Source organism: Ochotona curzoniae, unplaced genomic scaffold, assembly GCF_017591425.1.
Source record: "Ochotona curzoniae isolate NIBS_2020 unplaced genomic scaffold, NIBS_Ocur_1.0 contig_291, whole genome shotgun sequence".
Lineage (NCBI taxonomy): Eukaryota > Metazoa > Chordata > Mammalia > Lagomorpha > Ochotonidae > Ochotona > Ochotona curzoniae.
This window is the reverse complement of record NW_024465649.1, coordinates 17398275-17418784: the sequence shown is the minus strand read 5'-3', so window position 1 is coordinate 17418784 and position 20510 is coordinate 17398275. Positions and strand designations below refer to the sequence as shown.

The 20510-nt window shown below is 39.0% G+C and overlaps 1 protein-coding gene across 1 annotated transcript; it reads left to right on the top strand.

Moving 5' to 3' along the window:
- The first annotated feature begins 506 nt into the window (after positions 1 to 506).
- Positions 507 to 20198, top strand: LOC121155325 (selection and upkeep of intraepithelial T-cells protein 8-like). The gene is made up of 7 exons (XM_040978619.1): positions 507 to 549; positions 3860 to 3934; positions 7071 to 7418; positions 8045 to 8326; positions 9691 to 9798; positions 19642 to 19767; positions 20116 to 20198. Exons 1-7 carry the CDS (start codon positions 507 to 509, stop codon positions 20196 to 20198), a joined length of 1065 nt encoding a protein of 354 aa, XP_040834553.1.
- The last annotated feature ends 312 nt before the right edge of the window (positions 20199 to 20510 follow it).

Sequence of the window (20510 nt, the reverse complement as noted above, 5' to 3'; positions counted from 1 at the left end):
TAATTAAGATTAAGAAAAAATATAAATATTCCACAATGGGCATAGGACGAAAAAGGACAAAACAGGTTTTCTGGGAAAGCTGTGACTAAAGCTGATGGAATGTGAAGTGAAATATCCAAATGGAATAGTTTTGGCACTGGAAGACCTGTGTTGCTCCTTCAGAATGATGCCATTCACCAACACACCTGGTTGCCTAGGTGTCACAGGCACATTCAGCAGGATGTGGTGCCTGAGCAGTCATTTTGAATGGTAGCTGAAAATGGCTTGGGCACTGAACTTCTCTCTGGGTGTGGAGTTCTTAATGCCTTGACTGAGAATCTACATCCTTGTTTGGGTGCCATGATCACCAGGCGTGATTTCTTTATTGTAGCCACAATGGGCATAGGAAGAAAAGGGACAAAACAGGGATTCCAGGATAGCTGTTACCTAAGCTGATGTTATCTAACATTTATGACCCAAATGGAGTAGTTTTGATTCTGGAAGGCCTGTGCTGTTCCTTTGGGACGATGCCATTCACCAACACTTTGAGTTCCCTAGGAGTCATATGCAGTATGTGGTGCCAGAGCAGTTGTTTTCAATGGTAGCTGAAAATGGCTTGGGCACTGAACTTCTCTCTGGGTATGGAGTTCTTAGCACCTTGAGTGAGAATCTACATATATATGCATATATATGTATATATACATATATTTTTAATATATATACATATGCTATACATACACATGCATATATACATATATACATATTTGTATATGTATAGATATGGCACTATCTCACAGCCACTTTGCAAGATGGGGAGAATAAAATGTACTTTTCTTTCTGGAAATATGTAAATACCCTGTCTCCCACTGGGATTCCAGGCAAGACACAAAGTCAGTGTAGTCTGCAAAAATCCACCTCAGGCATCATTGCCACTGGCTGCTGCCTTCCATTCCCAACTTGCACTCAATGCTGATATCTCTTCCAGCCTCCAAGCACAGTAGTTCCCAATGGTACCCTTAATCTCTGCTGCATTTTTCCACTGTCCATCCTAGTCCACATTGTCTCTCTGTTCTCTGCAACATTTTCACTACAAATTTCCAACAACCCTACCTGAGAATGTACTTCCTGTGCTTTTCTTCTGTCAACTTTCCCTAGTCAACATCAGCAGGTCTTTCCCCTATTCAGTTGGCTTGGAATTCTCTGTTCATTTCTTGTTGTTAACTACTGTTTATTCTTAGATATTGCTTTCACTCTGATTTCTAGAGAGTATGTGCTTCTCAAAGCTCCCTTAAACACATATTACTGTTCCTTCTACTTAATGCCTGCTCATACTGAGGGAGGTGGGAATAAGCAGAAGACCCTGAACATTCCCTGCTTTCTCGATTAAGCTCTAGTTTTATTCCTCCTTGTGTTTCGTGTATAGCCCTTCTTTTCCCCTTACACATGTTATGTTGGGATGACCAAACAGCCTCACTCTTCCATCAAAGCTTGAGTATGTTTCTGTTTTGCTCACACTGCTGCAGTGCTGCATCAGAACTGCTCAATGGCTAAGGTTCTGCTGCTCCTTCCCTACATTTTAGGACATTACTTCTATAGGGAATGGAGAACAGATGAAAGTTAAAATAGCTTCAACCGTGTGTCAATTCTTCTTTTCTAAGCAATAAGAGAAAAGTTATTCTAGAAGAAAGGTTGTTCTTTTCATCAGTCCTGTCGGGACCTATTGGGATTCTTAGATGGAAATATAGCATCAGAATGCAAACATTCTGTATCTTACCAAGGCTTCTGCTTTTAAAAGATACTTGTTTATTTCAAAGAAATGGTGTTAAGGACAGAGAGTAGGAGAGGGAGAGGCAGAGTCAAAGAGACCCAGAGATATCTTCCATCCCCTGATGTGTGGGTCAGGCTGAAGTCACAGCCAGGAACTCCATTCTGGACTCAAGTATCTAGGTCATCCTCATGGTTTACTAAGCACATTAATAGGAAGCTCTATCAAAAGAGAATAGCTGGAACTGCAGGTGGCATTTTGGGGATATTTGCATTTATTATTATTATTTCCCATGATGCAGTTTTGTAGGTTAAAGATTACCCTTTCTCCCACCCCAATCTCCCCAATATGATCTTTCCCATTGTTATTACAATAGTATAGCCCATCAGCAACAGTCATAAATGCAATATTCTATGATTTAAGTGTATAATAGCAGTTTAAGTATGGACAATATTGGATAACACAATATATTTTGTCAGAGTATATGTAACAGTTTTATTGGGACTCTTCCTTTTATATGAGATTACAGATGCACACTGCAATGCATCTTCATTTACCAGGATGCTCGTCTGCATTATACAGTTCATCTCTGAGAACACATATTTATATAACATTAGCTATGTACCTATAGCTTTTGTATTTTTCATGAAGTTTGCCTTATATCAGAGAAAACATGATATTTATCCTTTTGGGATTGACTTTATTTCACTGAGTATAATGATCTTCAATTGGGACTATTTTGTTTTAAATGTTAGAATTTCATTTTTGATGGCTGAGTAGTATTACGTGTTTGGAGCAGATGTACCACAGCTTCTTTACCCACTCCTCTTTGATGGGCATCTGGATACTGTCCATGTCTTCAAGATTGTGGATTATACTGCTCTAAAACAGGGTTGCAGGCTGCTTTCTAAAGTGCAGATTTCACTTCCTTTGGCTGCATTCCCAGGAGTGGGATAGCTGGGTCATGCAGAAGACCAATATTCCTTTGTCTTACTACTCTCCATACTGACTTCTATAGTGGATGGTTTCATTTACATTCCACTCAACAGTGGAGTGGAGGAAAATTTTATTCACGTGTAATCCAGCAAGTGTTGTTAGTAAATTTCCAGATGTAGACCAATTTCACTGGAGCCGATGGACCTTCAATGTTGTTTTTATTCTTATTTCCCTGATAGCTAGGGATCCTAAAATTTTTTCATATGTCTCTAAGCTGTTAGAATTTGCTTTTTTGAAAAATTTCTGCTTATTTCCTTACCCAAAGCATGCCACTCTATTGCAATGGGTGACCTAATGTGCTGCAGCACAATGCTGGCTGTACCCAAGACAGTATTTACACACAATCCTCAGCCATTGGCTTAAAGGTCCAAGGACAGTCTTTTGATTGGCTTATGTGGCATTCTTCAGGGTTTTTCTAAAGTTGGTAAATCTTAGGTTATGTCTCTTCTGATTTCATGAATTCTTCTCAATTTCAAGTTGCCCATTTGCTGTTTATATCAGACTGCAAAGAGTCAAAAAAATTATTGATTTGAAATTCCTTCAGGTGTATTCTGATGTAGGTGTGTGCATGTCACTTTTCCAGATTTTATAATTTGACAGAATGAAGAAAACTCCTGTCATATTAAGAGGTGAAATGCTGATAATTAAAAATCACTAATTAAAATATTTGAGCAGTGTTTTATTTTTAGAAATAATGTTTTAAAGGAACAAGGCAGTTTAGTTACAGCAGAGCTTGGTGTAACTCATCTTGGTGTAACTCATCTTGGATGGTCAAGCACATGAAGCCTGCAAAGACTTTCTTTGTGCTGATTTGGGATTTCTGCTTTGTGCTTGCCAGTAGATGCCATCCTTCCATTTGTTTCCTTACAATGTGACCAGTTGGATAAACTGTTCTTTGAACAAATCACAAAGTGAAAGAAAGGAAACCTGGGTGTGAGAGAGTGGGACAGATGAATTGTGAATCTGGTCAAAACACGTGAAAGGATGTGGAAGTTTATTATGGAAGGACTATTTAAGAAAAGACTGTTAAAGTTGCCTCTTTTGTATATTTAATTTTGTGTGTCTACAATCCACATTCTTGTCTCATGCTCCATATTGTTATTCTTGTCTCCTTTCTAGATATGAAGAGTAAATCCTTTTCTTCACTTGCATGTTACATAAGCTTTCTTCTGCAAGTGATGTCATCAGCTTCAGGTAAGAACTTGCACCTACTGAGTCACAGCTTTGGACATCATGTATAGAGTAGTCTTCTAATCTTTGGGCCAGCATGTAGGATCTCAGTCACCTTCACTCCATCATAACATCACGGGAAAAGCAGAAAAGCAAAAAAAGCCTGAAAAACTGAAAATCAAAAACTCACCTTAGATCAATGAAAGAATTAAAGTTATAGGGACTGTTGTCCACAAAGTTGGAGTTCAGGGAGCTGGATACAGAGGTATCTATGGTAAGAGTCCTCTGAGGGAAACATTAATGAGGAATTTCCTCTGAGAAAATTCTAAAGTAATTACTGAATTACTGGATGCCCATCATGGACCAATCTGAAAGTTAAAAACTCCTTATAATCCTAATCATTGACAGAACACTTTTGTGCTTTTAAAAAAAGGTTTTTTTAAACTTTATTTTATTGAAAATGCAGATTTACAGAGACAAAGAGAGCCAGATAGAGTTCTTCTGTCTGCTGGTTCACTCCCCACGTAGCCACAATGACCGGATCTGCATCGGTCCAAAGCCAGGAGCTTCTTCTAGGTCTCCCAAGCGGGTGGGGGTCCCAGGACATTGTGCCATCCTCAGCTGCTTTCCCAGGCCACAAGAAGGTAGCTGGATGGGAAATGGAGCAACCGGGATATAAATTATTGCCCATATGGAATCCCCCACACACATGGAAGGCAAGGATTTAGCTACTGAGCCACCATGCCAAACCCACCTTTGTGCTTTTTCCTAGTATTTCTATTTGATTATCACACTGTGAATACTGTAGAGAAGTGAGTGAGACCAGCTCCAGCTGACTGAGAGCTTGCAAAGGATGTGTTGATCGGCGAGATGATAGGAAAAGATAAGGCACGGACCACTATGACGTGATGCCCCTAATGGACAACTCAGAATAGTTGCCTTCTTTATTTATACATAAATCATCACATGCTTTTGCACAACATCCAATTGTTTCATTTTTCATTACATCATGGCTATGAAAATGCAAGAAGCAATCCTAAAAATATTTTTCTATTTCAAAGAAAACATTTATAACAAACCATTACTCATTGAAACCTGCAATCAACTGGCTGAAGCCAAGAACTCCACGGTTGGTAGCAAATGCAGTTACATAGTGACAAGTAGTTTACTTATACTCAAAATCAATTTTTACTAAACACAATCAAACCAATATTGCATAAAATATTAAGAGTACAGAATTAAAAGATCATAAATGAAGGATTTTATCAAAGTATATAACATAGATTTTTTGGTAAGTCTTATAACCAAATCATGCATTAATTACTGTCACCTTCACCTAGTGCTGATTCAATTGTCTTTCATTCTTTTGTTAAAGAGCAGTGAAAGCGATCAAGGCAGCTCAGCCAATGTACAAACAGAAGGCCTTTACAAGAAAATTTCTTTCATCTGTATAAAGTATTTTCTTTCCCTAAATATAAGTGCCAATAAAATATAAAGATTTTAAATCATTTTGAGGGGTGTCCACATTTATTTCCTTATAAAAGATGTCCCATATACTTTTGCTTTCTTGTGGTAAGAAACTAAAATGCATCATATCATGTATTGTAACAGTTTAAGGAGCATGGTAAACAAACTCTTTGTACCTCCATGATTGCCATCTGTTGCAAGATATTATCAAGCCATTTCTTAAGGAAAACATTACTTACACTAGGGCAAACTTTAGCACAAAAGTGGACACATAACAGGATGTTTGGAAACATTTTGGGCTCAATTATACTATTGTATACTTTTAGCTGTGTGACATGGCCTTACCGTTACTAAAGGTGTTTTTATCATAAAAGGATTGATCAATTTGAGGTGTCATACCAGTTACAGGAATCACTTCACATTAGCAGAAAAACAACAACATCCTAAGAAGAATTCTATGAAACATCACAGAGGTGGTTGAGTGTCCATACAATGGGGTGAGGCAGCAATGAGGTGACCAGAGACATTCTGCCGGGCCATGCCATGCACCCAGAAACTCCTCGCAGCCTTGCTAACTGAGGAGCGGTGCTCATGACGTACCCATGACATCTGACCCAACTACATGGCTCCCTACAGAGAAGTATCTTCATGCTCTGATTATCACTGTGAATATTATAGAGAAGTATCTTTATGCTCACGATAGAAAGGAAAGTAACTATTTTGAAATGTATATTCAGAAAAAGCCCTGTTTTCAGAAGAAGCTATATCCTAAAGCCTCAAATTTGGGGTCCTCACATTTCAACTGGTGTCACAGAAGCAGAAACTTCTGTCCCAGCCTAGGGGAGCAGGTGCTGAACAGCACTGATAAGCTGGCAGCCCACACCACGCTGTCGCTGGCAGATTCAATACGGCATTACTGCAGGCTACCCCTCCATGTACCTTGTCACGCCATCACTAACAGCTTTCATCAGGGTCTCAAATCACACAGCACATCATGGTCAGTTACCAACAATCACATCAAGACATTTTCAAGCAGAATCTGTCATTTTTCTTGCTTTCTGCATGCCTCATGGGTGTTGTCACACTTAATGCCATTCATTACCGTATTCTTCTTATACTTTGCTTTTTGAGGGTAGGACACAAAATTCATTCCTCATTTACTTTTCTGTGTATTCGGTTCCTCTTTTCTTGGAGACCAAAATAGGGAATATATGGTTTCTAAAGTTGTCCTATTTTAATTGGGATTTATGCATCTTAACTTTTATAGCGTACAAACCTCTGTTCCTCATGACACTTTCCTCATCCCATCTTACAGCTGATGCATGAAACTGCATCATTATGCATTACAGTTCCTCCACCACAAACTGATAAATCTTTGAAATTCACCAGACTCTTAAAATTATGAAAAACAAAATGAAGTTATAACATAAGATTTCACTGATAATAACATTTAAAATAACACTTGGTATTTTAACTTAATTTTGAGTGATGTAATAAAACTTGATTTACATACCTTTATTACAATAGTAACATTTATTGATGATGTTTTTGTTGTTTTTAATGACAAGACTCTAAATTTTGGAAATTCAAAATAGCCATTTGAAATGGGCAAAATTTGGTGTGTTCCAGTCAATGTAAGCAAACGGGATGCTGTTCGCTTTGACATATCTTGATCTTCTGTCTTCTTCCACAGAGAAGCTGATGGTGACCATGCCCGCGCAACATGTGGTGGCAATAGCAGGAGGACAGGCTGAACTCACCTGTCAGCTGTCCCCACCACGCAGTGCAGAGCTCATGGAGATACACTGGTTCAGGGGTGATCATTCCAAACCTGTGTACCTCTACAGAGGTGGTCGAGAAGAAAACAGAGAAGCTGACCCGGAATATGTGGGTCGTGTAGAGTTTGTGAAAGAGACCATTGGAGAGGGCCAGGTGACCCTCAGAATTAATAATATCAGCATCTCCGATGAGGGATCATATCAATGTTCATTTGAAGATAATGGCTTCAGTGACATGGCCATCCTGAACCTTAGTGTAGCAGGTGAGTGTGGAATACTGTACACCAGGGACCTAGTGACTCCATTAGATAGAATATGTACAAATCCATCTTCATGTTTCAACAATTTTTTCATTCATTTTTTTAAGGATTTATTTTTATTGGAAAGGCAGATATAAAGAGAGGAGAGACAGAGAGGAAGATCTTCCGTCCCATGATTCACTCCCCAAGTGAGCGCAACGGCCGATGCTATGCCGATCCGAAGCCAGGAGCCTCTTCTGGGTCTCCCGCATGGGTGCAAGGTCCCAAAGCTTTGAGCCATCCTCTACTGTTTTCCTGGGCCAAAGGCAGGGAGCTGGATGGGAAGTGCGGCTGCCGGGATTAGAACTGGTGCCCATATGGGATTCCGGGCATGCAAGGCGAGGACCTTAACCACTTGGGCCACCGCACTGGCCCCTTCCTTCATTTTTCATGTTTCAAATATTTTAAATAATGAGTACAACTCATTTCTACGGTGAAAGGCAATGCAGTTTGTCTGACTTGTAACTTAGAAAGGCGCTTACTAATAACCTCTGTGTTGGTTTCAGAGTCCAAGATTGAGACTTTTTTCAATTTTCCAACTCAACCAAAATGCAGTAACTAACTTAATGCTCTTTTCTGATTTCCACCAGCAATTGGCTTGGACACCCAGATCCGTGTTCAGGCTGCTAACAATAAACGACTGTTGATTGAATGTAAGTCCGAGGGGTGGTACCCACAGCCCAAAATGGAGTGGAGAGACAGCAGGGGAGAGGAAGTTCCACATTCTTCAATATCATACTCACAGGATGGAGCCAAACTATTTCACATGAAGATGACTCTTCTTCTCCAGAACAAATCACGGAACAGTATAACCTGCTGTATTTACAACTCATTAACGGCACATGAGAAAAAAGTTAACATCATCCTAGCAAGTGAGTGCTTTGTTGTCTGAAGGAAACCGTGGAATAAAAGCAATTAGTTAGTGTTAAAGTGCATAGTATGTAGCTAAGTGCCAAATGTGCCTCTTCATAATGATTGTGGGTTTTGTTACTGAAGACGATGTCAGGTGCTAAGAGGACTGTAGAAGACAAACATATGTCCAGAAAAATATCAACCCATAATTGAAGCATTAGAGCTTTCAAAATTTTTAAAGTGCATGATTTTATTTTACCCTACTGATATCTGTGCAAATTAAAGTACTAATTTAGTAACGTTAACAAGGTTAATATTCTTTCAAATTATAGCTTTTGTATATTTTTCTTTAAGGTTTATTGATTTTTACTGCAAATTCAGATAGGGAGGGAGTCACAGCGAGTAGGATCTTCCATCTGTTTCACTCTCAAAGTAGCCACAATGGCCAGAGCTGAGCTGATCAAATGTCAGGAGCCAGGAGCTTCTTCTGGGTCTCTCACACAGGTGCAGGGTCCAAGGCTTTGGCCCATCCTCTACTTCTTTCTCAGGCCACAAGCAGAAAGCATGATGGGAAGTGGAGCAGCCAGGAAACACAAACCGGCACCATATGGGATCCTGGCATATTTAGGTCGAGGACCTCAGCCTTTAGGCTACAGCATTAGACTCTAGTTTTTGTATCTTAAACATATATAATTACACTTCACGAATTTCTGTGAAACACGAATTATTTAGTCAAAGGAAAAAGCTTTTCCTGATTTCTTACAATATCTGGAGCTAATACAGTCATTTAAAACTTTCTGAAAACTCTATGAAGCAGGATGTGTTATTATAATCATTTATGTAGACACATGATCAGTGTGAAGCCGGTCAAGCTTCTCTTTTCTCTCACAGGCAGTTTTACGTGTTCATGCTTTCTTAAAAAAGAAAAAGACCCAAGATCTAGTTTCACTCCTTCTGTATCCTGCTTGTTTTTTAAATTGTATGTAATCTCCTGAGGTTAAAGACAGTAGCATTGTGTTTTAGCCGGGTCTCCACAGGACTAAGACAGCCTCACCACTAGTCAACAGCCTAACCTGGAAACCTCATGTTACATGGTCTGATTTACAACTTGAGCTCACTCCCAAAATTTATCCCTCCCCCGAGGAGATGAATCTTTTTCCATCCCATTTCAGCCTTCAGATAAATGCCACATCAAGACAAGATGATGCTGTTTTTGCCTTGTTTTGTCCACCCAATGACTAGCCTTGATGCAAACACACACACAGACCTACATGAAATATGCACAAGATTGGACAGAGTTGTGCCTTATTAACTTCAAATGCATAATCCAATGAGCTCATGTTTTCAGCTTAATGATCTCTAATTGTTCTGTGTTTTCTTCCAGGTGCTTTATTTGATCAGGACCACATTTGGCCAAAAATTTTGATGTATTTACTAAATACAATATTCTTTATTGCTGCTGTGTACATTTTCTTTCTGTACATTGAATCAGGTAACTGATGGATTGAGGGTGGAGCCATTAGGACATCTGCTTCAGCCTGATGCTCACATCAGAAAGGGGCTTTACGTGAAGCTCAGCTACCTTCGATCCTATCATGTGACTAACAAAGGAAGAGTTATGGTTTATTCTCACTTTCGAGGTGTTGAACTTTATACTTACAGTTTATGAACTGCACAAGGCAATGAGGATTTTACAAAGGCACTGAGACGCAGTCAGTACCATATTGTCTTGATGTCTTCAATGTCACAGCTATTCCTGAAAACAAAAACCAGTCAGCATCCATTCAATCAAAATGAAGTGGTTCTAATTTATGTTAAAGCAGAATGCTTTCTTGGCAAATGGATTCTGTGAGTCTTGGTGTAGAATACCTTTAATTTGGTCATAATATTCCTGCTTACACAGATTAACATTAGTGTTTGAGATTATGATTTCTTTTTTTAAAAGATTTTTTATTTTTATTATATTTTTATTGGAAAGGTGGATATACAGAGAGGAGGAGAGACAGAGAAGAAGACCTTCTGTCCGATGACTCACTCCCCAAGTGAACGCAATGGCCGATGCTATGCCGATCTGAAGCCAGGAGCCTCTTCTGGGTCTCCCATGCGGGTGCATGGTCCCAAGGCTGCGGGCCGTCCTCGACTGCTTTCCCGGGCCACAAGCAGGGAGCTGGAAGGAAAGAGGGGCTGCCAGGATTAGAACCGGTGCTCACATGGGATCCCGGGCGTGCAAGGCGAGGACCTTAACCACTTGCGCCAACGCGCTGGGCCCGAGATTATGATTTCTTACATTCAGGATCACGAGTCAAAATATGAGAAGCAGATACATGTATAAACCAATATGTCATATCAATAATATCATTCCTGCTCATTTTATAGCTAAGATAAATAAACAAATCATTTTCCAAAACGGTGCAGTGTAGACATCATTTATTTTTAAAAATATCCTTTACTGAAGCTATGGCTATGAATACGTGTCATACATACTGAAATAGAGATTATATACTGAAAAGATTGTGAATTCAGAGGAGAGATTTAATACCAAAAAAGAGTAAGGTGTACTAGCAGTAACAATCAAAGTAACATGATAAATTTGAAATGATAAAGGAAGAATAATATTTATTTCTAAGACAAACAGTCTGAGTGAAGGCAGTTACAATCCATTGTGAATGTTATACCTCATGCATAAATCTTCATAGCATATTTTTGAGTGAAAATCTTATGCTAGACAATACTATATTTATGAATATTTTCTACTATAAATCAATCACATAGTCAGTTTTATATTTTTCACCATTTTGCAGATGATGATGTATGAATCACATAGGATTTAAGTGGCAGATCCACAAATGGACAACAAAGCTGGACCTTAAATACCATGCCCTAGTCATTATGCCACTATTTCCAGTATTTGGTTTCTTTTTTTTTTTTTATTGTTGCTTACATTGTATTATGTAGTACAGTTTTATAGGCGCTGGGGATTCCCCCCACCCCTCCCATACCCCTCTTGTACGTCTTCAAAAGTAAGGAGGTCATTTAATCATGTGATGGTCCTTTCCAAAGTGGTTATGATAACTTTCTTACATTTGAATATCAAAATATTTCACAAACTCTCTGATGATGATTTTGGAAGCACAGACAGTAAGTGTGATTTCCTGTGAAGGTCTTCTAGATGTGAGGTCTGGATCACAGTCCAGAAGATTCACTAAAACTATCTCTGATTACCAAAATTTGTCAGTCATTTTCCTGTGGAGATGTGGCATTTCAGGAATAGACAGCCCTGCTTTAGTAACGGCTGGGAAGACATCTTTAACGATGTCTGTCTGGTTGATGGGAACAAGACACTTAATATGGTAATCCAAGCTGAAGCATATAAAATGTATTTCCCACACTATTTTATAAGGCAGACTGGTTTAGCACTTGCAGTCTCTGTGTATAAGACAGCTGCTTTTCTTTCAACCAATGCCATGTCACCAGAGCTGCCTTTGTCCAGATCACATATCCCCAGAATTCCCACACACCTTTTGGGGTCTGCTATGGGCTCTCCACAACTCCCTGAAAGTATTAATTTTGCACTAGATTAGCTATGTGAATTAGGAAAGGAAACTCCTCAACCTCATGAGTTCTAAAAAGCCACCTCACTAAAACCTGCCATTACTCTCAAAGCAAATCACAGCCTGAGGAGTGCTAAGGTTGAGCGGGCATGGAGCAATGAGTCCCACTTTCTCACCTAGTCCTTGGGTGGTGATGCCCTATTGTCTAGTGTTGTAGTTGATTCTGAACCTTCTCTGTTTTAGGACAAACACATCGAGGTCTTCGCATATTGAGGCCATCGATTATCCATCTTTCATTTTGGGTGATGTGTTCTGTAATAATAGTAATAATCTTTGTTTTTTATGAGAAATTCCAGAACAGAGGTAAATGGGGTTAATTGGGATGGGCTTTCCCACGGCTGTTCTCTTTTTGCTGTAAACATGCTTCCTAGCGGCTGCTTAGCCAAAGCTGTATGGCCTTTCCATCATTGCTGGGAGGATCAGTGGGTGGATGGCGGGTTGGAGGATCAGGTTCTGGTATCAGCGTGGTTGTGGGTGTCGAGGATTGAAGCTGCTTGGATGGCTGCCAGTGTTTCCAGGTGTGCTAAGGGCAGAGTCCTTCTGCTCCAGGAGAACCACGACACTGGCTTCAGAAATCATGGTTCACTCAGCTACTTATTTTCTGTAAACATTTTCTGAGTCCATTAAATGTTGGCACATATCTATGACTGTAGCTCAACGCCTATTGTCTATGTGAGACTTATAATTTTCATGGAAAATCTGATTTGAAATATAAATTTTTGCATCAAGTTATCACGATAATAATTTCAAATGTATGTATAGTTTCATGAGTTTCATGAAGCATTGATATTCTTTCTTGGATCTATTTTGTACCAAATGTGTTCATTTGGAGAGTGAAATTGATGAATTAACATGGTATTCCAAAATCCCATTTTGAGATTTAACAATTGCTCATAGTTTACAGATTTATAAGCGACATGTCTATACAGGACAATCATCACTGATCAAGACAAGGACATGTTTTATTTATCTGATTCTAAGTCACAAAGAGAGTTTCAGAAAACTTAGGTTGCTGTCATTAAAGTTGACATGCCCTTCTTATCTCCTTCTAGAAAGGGCTTTAATCACAACACACATGGGCCTGTATTATTATCTTTCTCACAGGAAAATGCAGAGTATGTCAAATCAGTGAGCAAAAAGTCATATCCCAATATTATTTTAAGAAGTCAATCTTCTGGATACAATGTTCAAACAATATAAAGCATCTACATGGAAACATCCCTGGATATCTTCATTTCAATTATAAGTATTCATTTTTAAGGATTCCTTTGGCGTTAGCATGTACAGCCAAGAAGCCAGGACCAACTAGTTCAGTCATTGTAACACCTGCCAGATGCCAAAAAATCAGTCCCACTTGTTCAGTGCTTTTCATATTCAGTGACTAGATCTACCTAGCTATGGTGAGCAATTCCTTTTAAATGATTTTCCCAGAGTTAAGATTGAACTTATGTTAGTTGTTTGTCTGCTTCTATAATTAATTGCTATCATCAGCAATGAATGAGAGGAATTGTGTGCTCTATGCATTGCTATATTTGATTTTGTTAGTCTTTATAATTTCAACAAATCATCTTAGCATTAATTTGATTATTCCATGCTTTTTATACCTCTGTTTTAGCTAATGCTTTCACTTAGCAAAATATTGCATATGTCTGTCTGTAAGGAGTGTGTGTCAATGTTTCCGCCATTTTTATTTATAAAATATGGTATTCTGAATATAGAATATAATTCTCTATTCCTTAATCAGCATACTTTGAATCGTTTTCTGACTTGGGCTATTATTAATAATTAATCTCTGTACATTGTGAACCAGTGTTTGTGTATGTATTTTTTCATTTCTCTTAGGCATCTGCTTAGGAATTCAGTTGTTTAATCTATCTCTATACTTATTTTTTTAGGAATTATCAAAATATTTCCCAGATTGCTTTTGCCAGAAGTGTACAAATAGATCAATTTCAATTTTCATCTAGATTTTAAAATAAATTTATTCTCTTTGTAATCTGGATGTTTTAGAAAGAAAACATTTAAAATATGTTATTTACATATGAAATGCTATATGCATTGAATATATATAGCATCTTTTGTTTGGGAGTATTTTCCTCTCCGATGCTCACCACAATCTATATTCTAAGCCTTTTCATCACACCCAAATTTTTCCCACTGTTGCATTGTTATTACCTTTGCAATTAAAAAGCACACTTAAATATCCTCTTAGTATATAATAGAATACCGTTAGCTGTGGGCCTTAAATTATAAAATATATCTGTAGGAATTATAATCCTAACACCACTGAAATTTGTACTTTTTGACTAATACCTGGCATTTGAAAAGTACAGTTTAAACAATTATAATATTGTTGTTTGGTAGCTTTTGCTCTCATCATTTTTAAATTATCATTCTGTTCTTTGGGCCTGCAAGGGTCCTGCTGAGACATCCCTGGCTATTCCTCCAGGAAACCCATTATATCTGATCAGTCACTTCTCTCCTACTGCTTTTAAAGTTCGCTCTATACTTTACTTTTTTTTTTTTCATTTTAGAAACTTCAACTCTTACCTATACTCACATATAAATCTGTGCTTATATATGTGGCTAACAGAACACAGATTCAATGTAGTTTATTCCACAATATTTCAGTCAAAAACTTGGTATGTTTCTTAGGATCTTCTGAAATAGGTTTAGCCAGGGCCCGAGTGATGGCATAATAGGCTATGTGTGGTTGGCATCATGGATGTCAGTTCAAGTCCCAACTACTTCACTTACAATCCACCTCTTGGCTAATGTTGGAAAATCAGCGGTGGGTGGTCCCAATGTCTATCCCCTGCACCCATATGGGAAACGTGGATAAGGCTTTTGGTTCCTGGTTCATGGTTTCAGCGCAGCCTGTCTCTGGCTTTCTACCTCTCTCCTCTCTCTTGGATGCCTTTTAAAGAAGCAGAAATAAGTCTTAAAAATTATTTGAGTCTGGCTTATTTTTAAACAGATACGTCTAATTAGATCCTCTACCAAATGCTGCAAGAGAAGAAAATAAGAACTTTGAGAATCTATGTTTGACTTGCCTTAAAAACATTAAGATTTCCTAGTTGTGAAAGTTTATGAAATTATTATAACAAACATTGTTACAATGTTTCAATGCCAGTTTACCAAGCACATAGCTAATGATATTCAGGCTGATGTGAATTTCAATTGATGTGTGTGTGTAACTTTTTAGGTTCCATTTATTTGAGATTCTTTGCACCTCATGCATTTGGATTTCTGTTATCCCATCATTTCCATGTCAAGATTTTTCAACATTTTTAAACTAATTTCATGTATTTGTATGGAGGAAAGCGAGACAGGGATAGAGAGAGAGTGAACTTCCATCCCAAGTCCCCAGATGCACAGTACAGCTGGGGCTCAGCCAGCCTTACGCCAGTAGCTGGGATCTCCATGAACGAGTCCCACAAGGGTGATAGGAACTCAGACACTTAAAATATCACTTGCTGCCTCTTCCCATGGTGTAAAAACCAGGAAGCTGGATGCTCTAAATTGCTACTTCATTAAATTAGATGTTGTTCCCCTTAATTCTATACCACCCTGCTTGAGTATTTGTAATGTGTGTATAGGGGCAGTTAGTGGTATCCCAGAAATCCCAAAGGATTCCTCACTTTTTTTCCTGTGTCTTCCCTAAGTGGCTAATTTCAAATCACTTGTCTTTTGAACTTAGTATGTCATTCCATTGGTTAATCCAGTCTTCTGTGAAGCTCTCTATTGAATTTTCTATCTAGACATGGAATTCTTCATCTCTTGTGTATCTTTGGTTTTCTTTTGTAAGTCTTAGATCTGTCAAATTTCTTATTACTTTCATTTTTTTCAGTTTATTTGTTTATCTGACTGAGTTGGTTATTTAGCTTGCTTTAGATTATGATTTCAAATGCTTTGTCATCTTGCTCATATATCTTTTTGGGTTGGCCTTAATCTTCCTTCCTACCCCTTTGGTAATGTCAGGAATATCTGCATTCTTCATGGCCTTGTCTTAGTGTCCTCACATTTAAGTCGGTAGTCATCCAATCTTTATGTTGCCATTTCAGGAGGTAAATATCTTCCCCAGTTCCTTTTACCAGAGAGTTTGGCCACGAAGCCCAATGGTGTCTACATGCAGACCTATTCACAGTGTTCTTGTGTGAGCTTCCCCAGTGCTTGACTCTGTAGGTGTGCAGACCAGATGCCAGTATAATAAGTAAATCCAAGGCAGGAGCATTCCATTCAGTGAGCCTGGTGTTGTGGTCCAACAGTGAACATGGTACCATAGGTGGGAAACCACAGGTAGATGGGTCCATTGTCAGTGTCCATAGCCCAGGGATATGTTGATGGGCTGAACATTTTGCTCTGAAAGGTGCTCAGGTCCACCAGCTGAAAAAGTAAGCAGTGTGTGTGAGCAAGCCTGGTGCCAGTGTCCATGGCTGGATCTAGGCATGTAATTGCGGGGCTTCAGGAGGCAGGCCTGTCACACACACCCAGGTTTCAGGGTCTGTTGCATGGCTTGTGTGGGTTCCACAGCCAAGTTGATGTTCAATCTGATCACTTTTCCCCAAAGACAGAACTCTTAGTGCTTCACTGCCTCATTGGGATCTGGACCACATGGATAGATATCTTCTTCTGTGAATAGTTCTCAATGGGCCTTTGTGGGGGAGAAGAAAAGAGACTGGAAAATTCAACTCTGCTGTTCTGCTTGCATTTCTGAGAATGCTTTATTTTACTCTTGCTTAGCTGCTCTGGTTAGGAATTCTGGTGCAACAGTGAATATAAAGAAAATATTGTGTTTTCCTCGCTCATGATCATGAAGGGATAGTGTTAACATTTTCGCAAGAGTTTGGCATTAAATTTGAGTTTTCCAGAAAGGGATTTCATCAAGTTGAACAAATTTCACTCTATCTTTATGTATTATTTACAATCTATTCCAAATTCGTTGAGATGTGATCATTAAATTGTGTTGTACTTTATCAAACTCTTCTTTGTGCAGCTATTAAAATAGTCACATTTGTTCTGCTTTTCATGCTATTAATATGATATCCTGACTTTCAGGAGAAAAAATCCATCTTGAGATCTTAAAATGAATGGTGAAAATCATTTTTATATGTGACTGGGCTGAGTTTACCCTTTTCTGCATTTTGTAATTTGAGTTTCTGGTTTTAATGGCCTATATATTCACAATTTTTATTTGTTCCTTTTAATTTGATCTTCATTACATCCTTTCTTTATTTCTAGTAGCAACTTTTATTTTCAGCTTTGCTTTGTGTATGTGCAAGGTAGACTGTCCAACTCACCCATTGTTGCTTCTTTCATGGTTCTTTTCCATTTCTTTAATTTGAATCTATTTGTGTCCTTGAACCCACAACATGTCATCATGGTTTTCTAATTCATTCAAAATATATCTGACATTTCTTTCCAGTGCACATCCATTTTTACATCTAGAAGAACATTTACTATTTATTCCATGCTCTTAGATGTTTTCTTTTTCTTTATTTTTCTTTTTATTTTTAAAGATTTATTTTTATTATTTTTTTATTGGAAAGGCAGATGTACAGAGAGGAGAGACAGAGAGGAAGATCTTCCGTGCGATGATTCACTCCCCAAGTGAGCGCAGTGGGCTGATGCTATGCCGATCCGAAGCCGGAAGCCTCTTCCGGGTCTCCCACGCGGGTGCAGGTTCCCAAGGCTTTGGGCCATCCTCGACTGCTTTCCCAGGCCACAGGCAGGGAGCTGGAAGGGAAGCGGGGCTGCCGGGATTAGAACCAGCGCCCATATAGGATCCCGGGCATGCAAGGCGAGGACCTTAACCACTTGCGCCACCGCGCCGGGCCCTCTTATATGTTTTCTATACATTGCATCTTTTGGTCCTCTCTTCCTTGTGTTCCACGGATTCTTCTTACCATAGAGTATCATTTTAATTTTACTTCTGTCATTGTTTTAAGCAGGTGGTTCTGAGCAGTTTCTGTGAGTGCTTTTGCACATCTAGCACACTGACTCATGTTCACATCCTGGGGGTTTAATACCTTAAATAGCTTAAAGGAATGCACAGTGGTGATGTCACTGCATAGTGTGGGTTAGTCAACATAATTACAAATATCTTTATTAAAGCAGACAGGAGGATTGGAGCAGTCCAGAGAAAGAAGCTTAAGGACAGAACTGGATGTAAGAGTAATGTATTTGAAAGAGTCATCAAATATAACTGATTCTTGCAAACTTAGAACAAGGAAGACAATAGATTCTTCCCAAGAACCTCTAGAAAGAGTGCGGGACTGTCATCTCCTTGATTTTTACCTGCTGAAATGGATTTCACATTCTAAGTTGTTAAAACAGTCATAAAATAAATTCCTGTGCTTTTGTTCCCCTAATTTGTGTTAATTCAGTTCTGCAGTGGAAGATAACCAATACAGCTTTTGATACCTGACGTTATAGATCTGTTATGACAAACATTTGGATCGTCAGAAAGTATTATAGAAAAAATGCACGTTACCTAAAACAGACTGTAAATACAGTTACGGACATAGGCGCACTGCCAGTGAGGGCCCAGAGAAAGTGAACAATGTATTGTGTTAGAAAGTGTCAGTGTAAATATAAACACACTGTTGGCATAAACATGCATGCCTACAGTGCTGGGGTGAGGTCCCAGATGCAAACAAGGAACATGCTGAGAACTGGGAAGAAAGGCTATTTTGCAGCAGTAAAAAAACCAGGCTGAATTGTGTCGTGCAGTTGTGTGTAAGGCAGAACTTGTAAAAGAATTGAAACCATGGCCTTATTTTTCTTGCTGTTCCAGTGAAATGTGAGGGAAAAGGTAAAAACAACAAGGTTGATACAACAACTGTAAAAGGAGAAGGAGTCAAAATTTGATGATGTGAGATGCTGTCATCAACCCACATTATAAAATTACTAAAATTAGGAGCTTTTCTGTCATTAACCTGTGTTCTTGAAGCAATCGCAGGGCTGTGGTTGGTCAATCTTTTACTGATGAAAGCAGTTAGGCACAAAGAGAACTGCTTGAGTACATTATACATATTACTCATTATCAGTTCAGTGACATCAACAGAACTTGGGAATATTCAGAAAATAACTGTGTGGCAATCTCTTGAGTAAGGGATTGTCTCCAAACACGAGGAGATTTTCCAAGCTCTTGAAAGTGTTGTAAGAGCAGAAACACTGCCAAGTTGTACTAAATAGAACTGATCATTGTCTGGGAAAATGTGTTGGGTTATCAACAGTGTTTGTAAGATTTATTTATTTGAAAACTGGAGTTGAGTGAGTGAACTAGCTTCAATTCACAGTTCACTACCCAGATGGTTGCAATGGCTGGAGTTGCTGCTACAAACTGAAATCAGGAGCTGGGAAGTTCTTCCAGGTCTCCCACATGGGTGCAGGGGCCCAGGCACTTGGTCCATCTTCTGCTGCTTTCCCAGTGCATTAGTAGGCAGCTGGGTCATAAGCTGAGCGTCTGGAACATCAACTGGTGCCTAAATGGGATGCCAGGGTTGCAGGCAATGGCTTAATTTGATACACCACAACAGTGACCCCTAAATATATAATTTTATATGGCTGCCACATGCAATAACTGATCTAGTCTACTTTAAGTGGCAATGAGTCTGAAAGATAAATTCTCAGTATAGATATAGTAATATTAATGCTATTACTGAATATCTCTTCTCTAACTCACAGTAGTCTTAATTTTCTGATGTTTATGCCTTTCCCAGTCTCTATTGAAGATCCTTTATTTGACCTCTACAATTCCTGGATGTGGGACATGACACTGGCGATGGGTGTTATGATCGGTTTTATCATCATCATGCTAGCTGGTTTTTTGTGCTATACAATAATAGGTAAGTAGGAAACAAAAAACGACTCTAAAGCCATATTTATATAATCTGTTAAATGTTAAGACTGCTTTCTGGCGGGTTATTAGCCCCTGATGCACCCAAGAAAGGACACAAAGTGTGTAGCACATCCTCTTCTCTCACATTGGGCATTAATATTCTGTGGTTAACTTACCGTACCGGCCTCCATGAAGTAAGCTTACTCTCATCCCACCTCTGCAGTCAGAGCAGCTCAGGCTTATTCTTCCCCGTCCTTCAGACAATGACACACCGAATAAGAACCACGTGTTCACATACATCACTCTCCTCTCACACCAATCAGGGTCAGTTTTTTGCTGACATCTCCATCCCTAGGCCCTCCAGAAAACAGAGCAATGAAGCTCTCCAAGGACATGCTAGACATTGATGTCCTCAGGAAACACTCTCTGCTGCTTTGATTTACTCTCTTTGCTGTAGATGTAGTGTGCTTCCTCCACGAGGCCCTGGCTTCCCTGTGCTCACCTTGCTCCCTGAGGAAGCTCCACTGCTGCTGCACTGCTGTTCAGCCAGCGAACAGGCACTAAGCTGGAGCTGCTTCTAACTTGAGTTTCAAAATCATATTTCTGAGACAATTGAGGCCCAGCACATCTTTCCCTAAAACTTCCACAATTAGACTGCAGTTCATAAAGCTGTAATTCTCATTGCTTTCTTGATATACTTACCAAAAAGGAACACTGAACATCTTACATTTGTCACTTGATATTAGATGT